The 12,463-nt window shown below is 40.4% G+C and overlaps 2 protein-coding genes across 9 annotated transcripts in view; one reads left to right on the forward strand and one right to left on the reverse strand.

Annotated features, from left to right (window-relative positions):
- CLHC1 (clathrin heavy chain linker domain containing 1) overlaps positions 1-8,708 on the reverse strand; it is a 40,254-nt gene extending 31,546 nt beyond the window's left edge. The window contains exons 1-3 of one of the 8 annotated variants that reach the window (XM_042981406.1): positions 8,573-8,708; positions 6,249-6,315; positions 3,859-4,117 (exon numbers count right to left, since the gene is read on the reverse strand). In XM_042981406.1, the coding sequence (XP_042837340.1) occupies positions 3,859-4,035 (177 nt within the window). In that variant the 5' untranslated portion in view covers positions 4,036-4,117; positions 6,249-6,315; positions 8,573-8,708. The other 7 variants (XM_007075399.3, XM_042981408.1, XM_042981410.1 and 4 more) reach the window with 7 other exon arrangements.
- A 296-nt stretch (positions 8,709-9,004) lies between these two features.
- RPS27A (ribosomal protein S27a) lies at positions 9,005-11,670 on the forward strand. The gene is made up of 6 exons (XM_007075398.3): positions 9,005-9,045; positions 9,164-9,228; positions 9,884-9,938; positions 10,324-10,409; positions 10,777-10,908; positions 11,487-11,670. The coding sequence occupies exons 2-6, from the start codon at positions 9,181-9,183 to the stop codon at positions 11,634-11,636; spliced, it is 471 nt and encodes a 156-aa protein (XP_007075460.1). The 5' UTR covers positions 9,005-9,045; positions 9,164-9,180; the 3' UTR covers positions 11,637-11,670.
- The last annotated feature ends 793 nt before the right edge of the window (positions 11,671-12,463 follow it).

Consider the following 12,463-nt stretch of genomic DNA (forward strand, 5'->3'; position numbering starts at 1 on the left):
CCAATATGAGATCTAATTATTTCAATTATAGATATTTTAAATATAATTACCTATCATCCCTTACTATTTCTAAATTTAGTTTCTGAGTTCATTCAGACCTTAAAATCTTGGATTCCCTTTACCTCTCTGTTTTTTCTAACCTATGAGCTCCTACTAATACTCTCAATTACCAAATGGTACCAAAACCCACTACATATTCATGGTTTCCTATGGTGTATACAGGTACAGACTATCTCAAGAAGGATAACAAAAGAAAATAGAAACAGTGGGTGCCTGCAAAGAAGCAAAGAAGCAGGGTCTGAGATGAAAAGGACCTGACTTCTTTCCATTGTCTATTCTTTACTGGTTTTCTAGTTCTTTTCCTTTCTTTCCATGTTTCTTTGTTTCTTTCTTTTTCTTTCTGTTAATCTTGTGTATGCATTACCCATGCAAAAGTAAATAATTAAGAAACATTTTAAGAAAGTTAAAAAACAAAAAAAGTTATAAATTTATGGTTTACAAATTCTATGTACAGGGAATAGATGTGATCAATTCATAATTTTCTCTGAAAGCTATAATAATGCTATCTATCCCTGCTACATCTCTAGTCTCTGTTATCCTCCATTGGTATTCTGTTAAACAATATCTAGAAAATATTATCTGGTCTACAAGATATCTGGTCTATCAAGAAATAGTGTAAGGAGCTACTGATCAATGGTAAATACCAGGAGAGGATATGTGAGTGGGAAATACTGGTTGTCTTTTTTTTTTTTTTTTTTTTTTAATGTTTCTTTATTTGTGAGGAAGAACAGACAGAGTGTGAGTGGGGAGGAGCAGAGAGAGAGAGGGAGACACAGAATCTGAAGCAGGCTCCAGGCTCTGAGCTGTTAGCACAGAGCCCAATTCAGGGCTCAAACTCAGGAATGACGAGATCATGACCTGAGCCAAAGTCAGATGCCTAACCAACTAAGCCATGCAGGCACCCCCTGATTGTCTTTTTGACATATTTACCATATTTTTGACATACTTTACCATATTCCCCAGCTATTCAAATCAGGAGGGCAGCCACCCAGGAACCTTTAATAGGACAGAGGCCATTAGTCTGTAGTCTTCCAAATTAAATACCCTCCTGTTCCTGGCCATCCTCCACTTCCCATGCCTCTAGGACACACCACAACAATCCAATATAGTTACAGATACATTAATGGTAAGAAAACAGACGTTGTGACACTACAATCAGCTCCCACATCTGTTGCTAAAAGACACAGATTTCAGAGGAACACTCACGGGAACCTTTAAGAATGCATAGAAAACGCATAAAAGTAAAGGAAGCACACTGGCATGCTACAGGTAGAATCCAGTTTTGCTTGACTCACAGAGTATTTTTAAATGTAGGAAATTTCACCAAAAACTGTATTTCTAGCTTCTCTTGAAAATTCTGAAACATCTACCAACAAGAACCACCATTCCTTAACGGCAATAATGAGCTGGAGCTTTCAATTGGATTTGTTCATTTTACCAGAGTCCTCGTGATTTCTTCTCTTATAGCCAACCCACGTAACTCTTTTATATGGCCTATTGGCCTCTCTATCATTTAAGTTTGACACTCATATTTGCATTAAACTCAAGAAGCCAGAGCTATACTTACCAAGTACAGAGATCTGAGGGAGAAGAGGAATGGCAGCCATTCTACCTCAGCCCCTACTGATGAACACAGACTATATGTACGTGCTTCCAGAGACACAAAAGCTAGCCACTTTCCAGAGCAAGTTGCCTCCATAATTCACCATTTCTGTAGAAGCTCACTCCTCCTAGCTTTGGTCTTCCTTGCTTACTAAGTCTTTGCCTCTCTCTAAACCCACACTCAATTCTTATTATTAGAATAGAATCTCAGGTGCTCCTTGTTTTGATTCAGGCACAGTTCTCCAGGTCAAATTCTCTGTGATTTTAAGCAGAATTTCGTATCAGTTCTCTGATTCCAAGTATTCAGAGATGCAAGTTAATACTTTTATCTTTTCCCAATTATATCCTTCCAAGAGGGAAGGAAGATTAGAGAAGGCAGTCATTAATAGTTAATTAACAATCAAATATGCTGGAATAACATGAAAATGGAAAAACAGATTATCTAGAGAAAGCAGAAGAAAAGTTTCTTTAAGCACCAAATAATTTCTATTTCAGATACCCTCTCAGTCCTGAAGAATAGGATTCTTTACAAGGCACAAATGTATCATTTATAACTGTACAATGGACAGATAGTCCACATGGAAATCTTGCTAGAAAACACAGATTTCAGAGGAACACTGAAAAGACTAGGGAAAACAGGACTACAGATGTAGTCTTATTACCTTTTATATAATCTCATGTCTTTTCTCTAAGAATTAAATTTATCAACACCACCTCCAGAATGACTTCACTAGAACCATGCTAATTTAAAGCAGACAATTCTTCATGTATGAAAACTTCTGACAAATTAGCAGAGCCCTCTGCAGGTCCTCTGTCCCCCCCTCTCTCTGCCCCACTCACACTATCTCTCTCAAAAATAAATTAACATTAAAACATTTTAATTAAAAAAGAAGAAACCTTCTGACAAGTGCCAGCATTTGGGCATGCAAAGATAAACATGTCACAGTTATAACTCTCCTCTGATTTCAGGTAAGTAGAGTCTTAGTATGATTCTTGATATTTACGAAACCCATTCAAAACACTACTTTTAAACATTTATCCAATACATTCCTTAATGACTCAAAAACCAAAAGCAGTATCATTGATCATAACATACAAAATGAAGTTAATTTGCCAATGTACCAATTCTGAAAGATAATTTTTCTAGATGACTTAAAAGAAAAGACTTGTTTCTGGAATGCCTGGTGGCTCAGGTGGTTAAGCTTCCGACTTCAGCTCAGGTCACGATCTCACAGTTTGTGAGTTCAAACCCAACAACAGGCTCACTGCTGTCAGTGCAGAGCCCGCTTGGGATCCTCTGTTCCCCTTCTCTCTGCCCCTCCCCAGCTTGCACACACAAGCCGTTGCTCGCGTGAGCTCTCTCTCTCTCTCTCTCTCAACAGTAAATAAATGTTAAAAAAAAATTTTTTTTAAAGAAAGAAAAGATTGCTTCTGGGGTGCCCAGCCGTGTCAGTCAGTTAAGTATCGGACTCTTGCTTTCAGCTCAGGTCACAATCTCACAATTCCTGGGTTCAGGACCCAAGTTGGTCTCTGCACTGACAGTACACAGCCTGCTTGGGATTCGCTCTCTCAAAATAAATAAATAAACTTAAAAAGAAGACTGTTTACTTCATACTCTTATGTATATGCGTGAATTCTATTTTTAAAAAACATTTATTTTTGAGAGGGCAAATCAAATGTTATATAAAGCCATAATATTTTCTAAACTCATCTCTGTATTTCCAGTGTTGAGTCCAGTCAAACCTCTTGTTTACTGGACCTATCTAGACTTCTAACTCACAAGGGGTTCCAATTTAATATGCTAGATCAAATCTAAGCCAAGACTCTAGCGATATCAGAAACCCAAAACACCACCAGGTTCCTGCCTTGCACCCCAATTCCTAACAAGTAAGATATTTTCAGATAGAAGGCCAAAATGATGTTAGAAGGTACCACTAAATTATTGTTCAAACACTGATAGCCTGCACTTAAGCTAAAACAATCAAACCACTCGATAACTATCTATGATAGAAATCTAGCACTGTACATTCTCCATTAATCCCTTTCCAATACACTGGATGAACTTCTCAAAATTGACAAATGAAGTTTAATCAAACAATCAGTGATGTTACTAAGGCAGGAATATTGCCTCAGTTGTCAAGACAGACCATTTCTACCACAAGAAAACTCCATAATCTTAAAATAGCATTATGATACCTTATCAAAAACATTTCGGTATATGATGTAATATTCATCAGCAGGTCCTTCCTCATTACAGCCCACTCTTTCAGTTTCTGTAATTATGTATCTTTGCATACTTTCCAAAAATTCCTTGTCACTTCTACTAATGATAGGAGGGAGAACTGCATGTTTATTTATTTCTTGGACCGACATATGTCACAATCTGCACACTGGTTCACCAGAGAACAGTTAAGCCTCGACTGGCTTTTGCAACAAAGCCAAAACTTTGATAAGCCTGAAAGAAAAAAAGACCAACGATTAATCTGAAGCTTAAAATAAAATTAATATTTATTTATTAAAATAAATTAAGTCATTTCTAATAAATTTATAAAAAATTAAATCTGGCCTAAAAATGTATTTTTCATGGGAAAAAACTTCCCATGAAACTCTGAGATAAATATTTCAACCTATGAATTAAAAAGTCTAATCTATTTTACTGTCAAGTGCTATACCTCTAGGGTAGAAATACCAAACACCAGTCAATAAAGAGCTCTTTTCTTAGTAACCAAGCCTCCGTATCATGTAATTGGATGATTCTGTATGTTTAATTTAATATCTCTAACAGAACTTTTACCATTTTGTTTGTTTCACATGGGAAAACTAATTTGGAAGCCTCCTCGTGACACAAACAAGGTCAAATACTTCTCTACCTGTGTGCTTAGTTGGCCCAGGCATAGTCATGATAGCTACAAATAACTCATGACTTTATTTTATAATAAACTTTATTATAATTCTATCTTTAATATAAATGTACTAAAACTACGAAGTCAGAACTTCTGCTAAAATCCATCCATCAATGATACTGAAGATAACAGACAGTCTTTTTCTGAGTACAGTTTCAAGCAGCTACATTCCATTGCTCTTTTAGTAAAGAATCAAGGGGCGCCTGGGTGGCTCAGTTGGTTAGGCATCCGACTTTGGCTCAGGTCATGAGCTTACAATTCGTGGGTTTGAGCCCTGCATCAGGTTCTGTGCTGACAGCCTAGAGCCTGAAGCCTGCTTCTGATTCTGTGTCTTCCCCCTCCTTGCCCCTTCTCTGCTTGCACTCTGTTTCTCTCTCTCTCTCTCTCTCAAAAATAAACATTAAAAAAGAAAATAAAGAATCATTATCCAGTTAGAGTTAGATACAGAAGTTGGTTCCTGAAAACTATTCACATTAACATCAAACAGAATCCATAGCTTGCTCAAAAATGCCTAATTCTTCCCAAGTCCCATGAACTTGCTCTCTTACCTGAGGGTCTCATGTAATTCTCTACCCATTTCTGTATTCCCTCTCTCCATCCTTACCACGCCCTGTCCCCACCAAGATACACTCATACTACCACTCTCATTCACTTGCCTTTACTCATTTTTCAGATTTCAGTTTACACAGCTCTAGGAAAGCTGCCCTGAATTCCCTTAAACTTGGTCAAGTTATACATTCTCCCATAATACTGTGAACTTGCTCTATCATGGTATTATCACTTAGCCACTCTGTAATAGACACTTTCTGTTTACATTCTCTATCTCTACCAGTAGGCAGGAACCAAAATGTTCATATTTCCCAATATCCTTCCCTACCTATAAGCATTCCAGTGCATAGTAGTTTCTAGTAGAATATGTACTAAAAACATGCTTAATAATCAATAATTACTGAGCAATAATCTGGTCTGCTCAGAAGACATGACTTGTGGTGCCCTCAAACCAGAACACGGCTAAAGTGACTGTTCCTCAGCATGTATAAAATGCCCCAGAGCCACATAAAACAACTCAGATTACCTTTCACTCATTCATTCATGTTAGACACATAAGGATACAGAGAAAACAAGTGACAAATGTTCCCAGTCAAACCTATTGGGTCTAGTTAAATGAGCCATTGCTACAGAGCAGAGAGGGCATTGTGACAGAGATGGACACGTTGCACTCCAAAAGCCCTGAGAGATACCTCACTAATCTGTGGGAGAGGGCAGGGAAACATCAGGTAAAATACCTAATGGAATCGTCCCAAGTGCAATGTTTATGTTGGGCTGCATGTATTTATTCAATAAATGTTTGGGCAGGGTGGGGGGGTCATCTACTGTGTCTGCCACTATTCTAGACATTAGAGATACAGCATCAAACAAAATAAAGTCTCTAACCTCCTGGAGGTTACATTCAAACCGAGAGACAGACAACATACAAAATACAGATGACACATGGGAGTAAACAGTTGTATAAATAAATAAATAAATAAAACAAGGAATGGGGACTAGAAAGGAAGGTGGGAGGATGCTACTTTATACAAGGCATTAAGTCGGGAAAGAGGAAAGCCCTCACTGGTAAGGTAACATTTTAGAAATCTGAAAAAAGTAGTGTGAAGATTCCTGAGAAGAGTGGTTGATGCATACAGAGCAGCAAGTCCAAATCTTCAAAGCAGGACAGCATGTGTGACAAACAGCAAGAAGGCCAGCAGGGCTAGGAGAGAATGGGAAAGGGAGAGAAAAGATAAGGTCAGAGAGGTAGCTGCCAGATCACGTAAAATAGAAGCCCTCGAAGGCAGGACCACTCCCAGCCCATGCGGCACCTTTGTGCAGGTTAGAAAAAGGTGCCACTTTCACTAGGCAGACTTGGCAAGAGGAACAATGAGCTGGATTATGGCCTTGTGGTTCCAGGGCTGGAGCAACAACCTCACTTATAGGAATTTATTCTTAACTCTGAATGAGATGGGAAGCCACTGGAGGGCTGTGAGCAGAAGAGTGACATCTGACATACATACATTTCCTGCTGCTCTGTGAAGACAAGGGTCAAAGCTGGAAGCACTGTTAGGAGGCTATGCAATGATCTGGGCAAAAGATAAGGGTGGCGTGAATCGGGGTGGTAACAGTAGAGGTGGTGAGAAGTGTTCTGTACATTGAAAATAAAGCCAAGAAGATTCACTGTGCATATGAGGGTAGGGGGATATGAGAGAACAATCGAGGATGACCATAAAGTTTTTGGCCTTAGTGATGATAAGATAGGAATTTATCAGTCATGTGCATACAAATGGTATTTAAAAGTTATGAGACAGAATGAAAATGACCCGGGAAATGTCAACAAAGCAGAAGTCCAAGGACTGGGCCTTGGAAGCACTCCAAAGTTTAGAGGTCTGGTAGATCAAGAGGAAGCAACAAAAAAGCCTGGAAAAGACCGTCAAGGGAAAGAGAAGAGAGAGACGTATCCTGGAAGTCAGGGGGAAAAGCATTTCAAAGAGGGAGGGAGTAATCAACTGTGTCAAATGTTGATTTGATCAAATAAGATTAAATGACCAGTGAATTTAGCAATATGGGATTGATTAGTGACCACAAGAGCTATTCCATTGCTTGGTAGAGACACAAGCTTGATAGTAGATTCATTTAATGGAAGGGGAAAACTGGAGACAATGAGTATAGAAAACTCTTTGAAGGTCTTTTGTTGTAAAGATGGGGACTAAAGCTGGCAGAATATGAGACGAAGAATGTTCTAAGAAAAAGAAATGGATTTTTTAGAAGTGCCAAAGCATGAGAAAGCATAAGTTAGGTACCTCAATTAGCTCAGTCATTAAAGTGTAAAGTATGTAATGGGTGTGATAGATTAGGCTATAAGGAAGGCAGAGTCTGAATATCATATTGAAGAATTTGGATTTTATCCTTGAAGGTGAAGTAGAATATAACATAATTACCTTTACTTTTTAGAATGTTTTGGAGGCAAAGGTGAGGGTCGGTTAGAAAAGAGAAAGACTGAAGGCAGGTTAGAAGTTAGATTGACTCGGGGCACCTGGGTGGCTCAGTCAGTTGGGTGTCCGACTTCGGCTCAGGTCATTATCTCATGGTCCGTGGGTTTGAGCCCCAACTTGGGCTCTGTGCTGACAGCTCAGCTCAGAGCCTGGAACCTGCTTCAGACTTTGTGTCTCCCTCTCTCTCTGCCCCTCCCCCACTCATGCACGCTCTCTCTCGCTCTCTCTCAAAAATAAATAACCATTAAAAAATTAAAAAAAGAAAAAAGAAGTTAGATTAACTTTTCCAGGAGAATATTAAGGACGGCCTGAATTTGAGGTTGAGGATAGAGATGCAGAGAGGCATGGAAAGATAAAAAGAGAAGGCATTAGGGAAGGTACATTACAAAGGATTCCGTGGTTCGCACAGTGAAGAAAGGCCAGAGGAAGGTGTAACTTGCTTCTAATTGGTCCGCGGAACTAGGAGAGAACCCTACACATACTCCAAAATCTTCCTCTTGGTACCTTCACAAACGAAATGTCCCCACCTGGAAATTCTACAACTAAATAATCATTCTGCAGGTTCTTTCCCACATGACTTCATTTGTGAAAACTCCTGAGATTTTCAACATGTTAAACTGTTTCTCACTTAGGAGTCCTACACCTACACAATGCCCAGAACCTTACTCAAACTAGGACAGATTTGGGGATTGAAGACGAGGAAGGGCTACAGGACAGAAAAAGATAAACCCAAGGGTTTTAAGATACTACCTATCTTTCGGTCTGCCTGGAGCTGGCCACAGGAATTCCCTTCTCCTGGAGGCCAAATCATCTGATGGCTGGTCGCTTATCCTCCGCCCCTCACCACCTCAGTATGTAAGTGAACGGTACCTTCGTTCCCCGATCCTTCTCCCGACTCTTAACCTTTCCTCCTAGTCATTTCCGACCCGTTTCCACCTTCCCCGAAACCATTACTCCCCCTGGGCCTTGCTCCCTTCTCACCTTAATCCCTTTCTCCAAACACTGACTCCAGCGCTTGGAGACAGTAACTAGGGATCCGGGGGTGTGGAACTGCATCTTGGGACAAGTAGTCCAAACTAAAAGAAATCAGTATAAAACTACAATTCCCAGAAGACACTTCCTTTTCCTCCCCTTTCCTCAATGAGGCCCCCTCAACCCCACCCCCTTTTAAAGACCCTACTAGTCTCGTGGCTTGTATGGCAAAAGCCTTTTAAAGCCATTGTTATTTGTTTAAATCTACTATTTCGACAGCATTCTGAGGGTTAAAGTGAGAAATAAGTTCAGGGTAGAGAGGAGAAATGAGGTTCGCGCCCTAGTCTGGCATGTTGTTAGACAGCCGCCGTGACAGCAGTACGGCATTTGGTGTGGCCACCTACGAGGTGGGGCCTCTGGCGGGGGCGCCGGGAAACCCCGTGGGCCGGCGCGTAGCTTTCCTTTCCGATCCGCCATCTGCGGTGAGTGTGTGCTCCTGGGCCTCTCTCCGCCCAGCGGCCTACTGGGTGCTCTCTTCTGTTTCCCCAGGTCTGACTTCTCTCTTTTTTCTTTTTTTTTTTTTTTTTGGCTCAACCTTAGGTGGAACCGCCGCCAAGATGCAGATTTTCGTGAAGACCCTTACGGGGAAGACTATCACTCTTGAGGTATGGCCAGGTGGCGTGAGGAAGTCAAGGCCTGAATGTGGGCCTGAAGTGGAGTTAGGGATCCGTGCTGCTTTCTGTAGTAGAATGTTTAGAAGTCTGGGTTCAGAAGACTGGCTGTTAGTTGAGGCTTTGCTGAGTAGGGGCCTAGGGCCGACTTTAGATACCTGAAGAGTGGGCACTCCCCTCTCTAGTGGTTCTGGCCAGGTAGTCAAAGCCGGGCTCCTGCAGAGGGGGAAGGAGGCGCTCCCACGGGTGGGGGCGAACACGTGTGGCCCAGCCGCCGCCGCCCGCCTGCCCTGGGCCCAGGAAGTGTGCACGCCAGCAGCGGACCTGGCAGGGGTTGCTTGCACCCTGGATAAGTGGTCAGCTCTGTTGGGTAGGCTTCCGCCCTCCACCAGCTTGGTTTGGGGGTAACTTTAAAGTTGAACTGGGTAAGAGGGGTCTGGGTGGTTCAGTCGCTTAAGCTTCCGGCATGGGGCTCTTTGCTGACTGCTCAGCCTGCAGCCTGCTTCGGACTCAGTGTCTCCCTCTAGCTCTCTGCCCCTCCCCCGCTCGATCGCGCTCTCTTTTCTGTCTAAAAAAAACATTAAAAAAATTAAATTGGGTATTCTAGTTTCTTAACATTATCAATATATTTCCATTTTAAAATTCCTAGGTCGAACCTTCAGATACAATAGAAAATGTGAAGGCCAAGATTCAGGATAAGGAAGGCAAGTAATACTGTACAGCTCAGAGAAATTAACCTGTACTGGCGCCGGTCTACTTACTAGACATACCTGCTGTGGGTGGGATGGAAAGAGGTCGAAATGACAAAGTCAAATGCTTTTGAAATAATAAATATGAGCATGGAGCCAAAAAGGGGTGCACTTCACATGTGTGAATTTGGGCGACCTATTTAATTCTCTACATGCATTTCTTTAGCTGTAAAATGAAGATACTATTAACACGTATGGTCATTAGGATTAAATGAGTTAACTTATACGAGCATTTAAAACCATGCCTAGCTTATAGTGACTGCTATTAGTACCCTTTATTTAATTAAGGATTATTTATAAATCTTAAGCAGATATGCTTCTGATGTGACTGTTTTATTAGGAATTCCTCCTGATCAGCAGAGATTGATCTTTGCTGGCAAGCAACTGGAAGATGGACGTACTTTGTCTGACTACAACATTCAAAAGGTCTGTTTGGAGGACAGAGCAGTCCTTTAAATGTAAATCTTATTTTGTAAGTTTTGACCACACAAAAGTGGGGGCGCATAGCATTAGATTAGCAGTAGGTTCTTAGTGACCCCTGCATTAACATTTCACAAGCACTGTTATAGTTTCTCACATTCTGGATTTTGTGGATTGCATTCCTGGTGTGATACAATGTGTTCTTTGATCTCCCTATAAACAAGTAGTTAATATTCCCTCCACAACTTCCTGTTCTCTGGTATTGTGTACTTCTTAGCCATCCAGTTAGAAGATGCATGATGCTAGTTGCCCTTTCTTAATGAATGTAAACATTAATCATTTTAAAGCCTGTTTCATACTCTTTCATTAATAGGAGTCCACTCTTCATCTTGTGTTGAGACTTCGTGGTGGTGCTAAGAAAAGGAAGAAGAAGTCTTACACCACTCCCAAGAAGAATAAGCATAAGAGAAAGAAGGTTAAATTGGCCGTCCTGAAATACTATAAGGTGAGCCAACTTAGAATAAGTTTCTATCTGTAGATTAATAAATTTTGTTTGCACCTCTGGTTTTAAACTCTTTCAAGTTTTATTTAAATTCTAATTAATTAACTTGTAATATTGGTTTCAGGAATAGGATTTAGTGATTCATCACTTACATATAACACCCAGTGTTGATCATAAACAAGTACCCTCCTTAATGCCCATCACCCATTTAGCCCATATCCCACCCGTGTCCCTCCATCAATCCTTTTGGTTCGCTATAGTTACGGTTTGCTTCCCTTCCCCCCCCTCCCCCACCCCAACATGTTCATCTGTTTTGTGGTATCAAACTCTTTAAAAGCTTTGTTCCTGTTTGGTGTTTGAACAAGCTTCATATGATGGGCTTCACTTTAAGCTGCTTATTCCAAATTAAAGTTCTGATTTTGAAGTCAGATCTGGGTTTAGGTCTTAGATCTGTCCACCACTTGCAAGACTGAACTGTACTGAGTGTGTGAACTTTAATGAGGTTGAATATTTTGAGTCCCTTAACTTAGACATCAGAATACATTGTAAAATTACCTTAACAGCAGGTTTGTACTTTTTAGGTGGATGAGAATGGCAAAATCAGTCGCCTTCGTCGGGAGTGCCCTTCAGATGAATGTGGTGCTGGAGTTTTTATGGCTAGCCACTTTGACAGACATTATTGTGGCAAATGTTGTCTGACCTACTGCTTCAACAAACCCGAAGACAAGTAACTGTATATGGGTTAATAAAAGACATGAACTAACATTCAATTGTTGAAATTTTTTAGTCACTTAAAGAGTGGTTTTTAAGTATCAAATTGAAGATCACACCATTTTCTTTGATAAACTACATATACTTTGGCAGAATTAGGTTGTATTTAATATCAACTGTCTAGATACAAGCCAGTTTGTATTTCTGTTAGTTTTTAACATTGGCACTGTTAACATTTGGACCAGATAAATTTTTGTTGTGGGGGTTGTGCATCATAGGCCTCTCTTACCCACCTGATGCTGGTAGCACACCATTTCCACCAAGTGTATCCAAACACTGCCAAATGATCCTAGGATGGTAGGGTGGAGGCTGTCTGTTCCCCCCACCCCCGCCGACTTGAGAAACACTGGTATGAATGGGTGTTACACCTTGCCTTAAAAAGAGACTACAACATATTTGTTTCATATATAAGAAATATAAAGGCTAAGTTATCCTGAGTCCCTGGGTGGTTTGGCTGGTATATTTGCAGTGTACAGTACATGGGAACATTCTTATTGAATGTTGAGTGTGAAATCTTAGAACTTTAAACTATTTGTTCACTAGTACTGTTAATGTTGAGAGTTTTAAGCAATATTTGTCACTATATTTTGCCCATGAGCTAAATTGAGGGAGTTTTGCTTGTTTTGATACCACTCAACGAAAACATGCAACGGACTTACTACATTCAATGGCACTGATAATGAACAATTCCCTTTTACCATGTCATATCATTCTTAACAGGATTTCTAGTTGGAGGCATCTTAAATAATGTTTCCTATCTCTGTAGCATTTTGACAAGTTATCCATG

This window comes from Panthera tigris, chromosome A3, assembly GCF_018350195.1.
Source record: "Panthera tigris isolate Pti1 chromosome A3, P.tigris_Pti1_mat1.1, whole genome shotgun sequence".
NCBI lineage: Eukaryota > Metazoa > Chordata > Mammalia > Carnivora > Felidae > Panthera > Panthera tigris.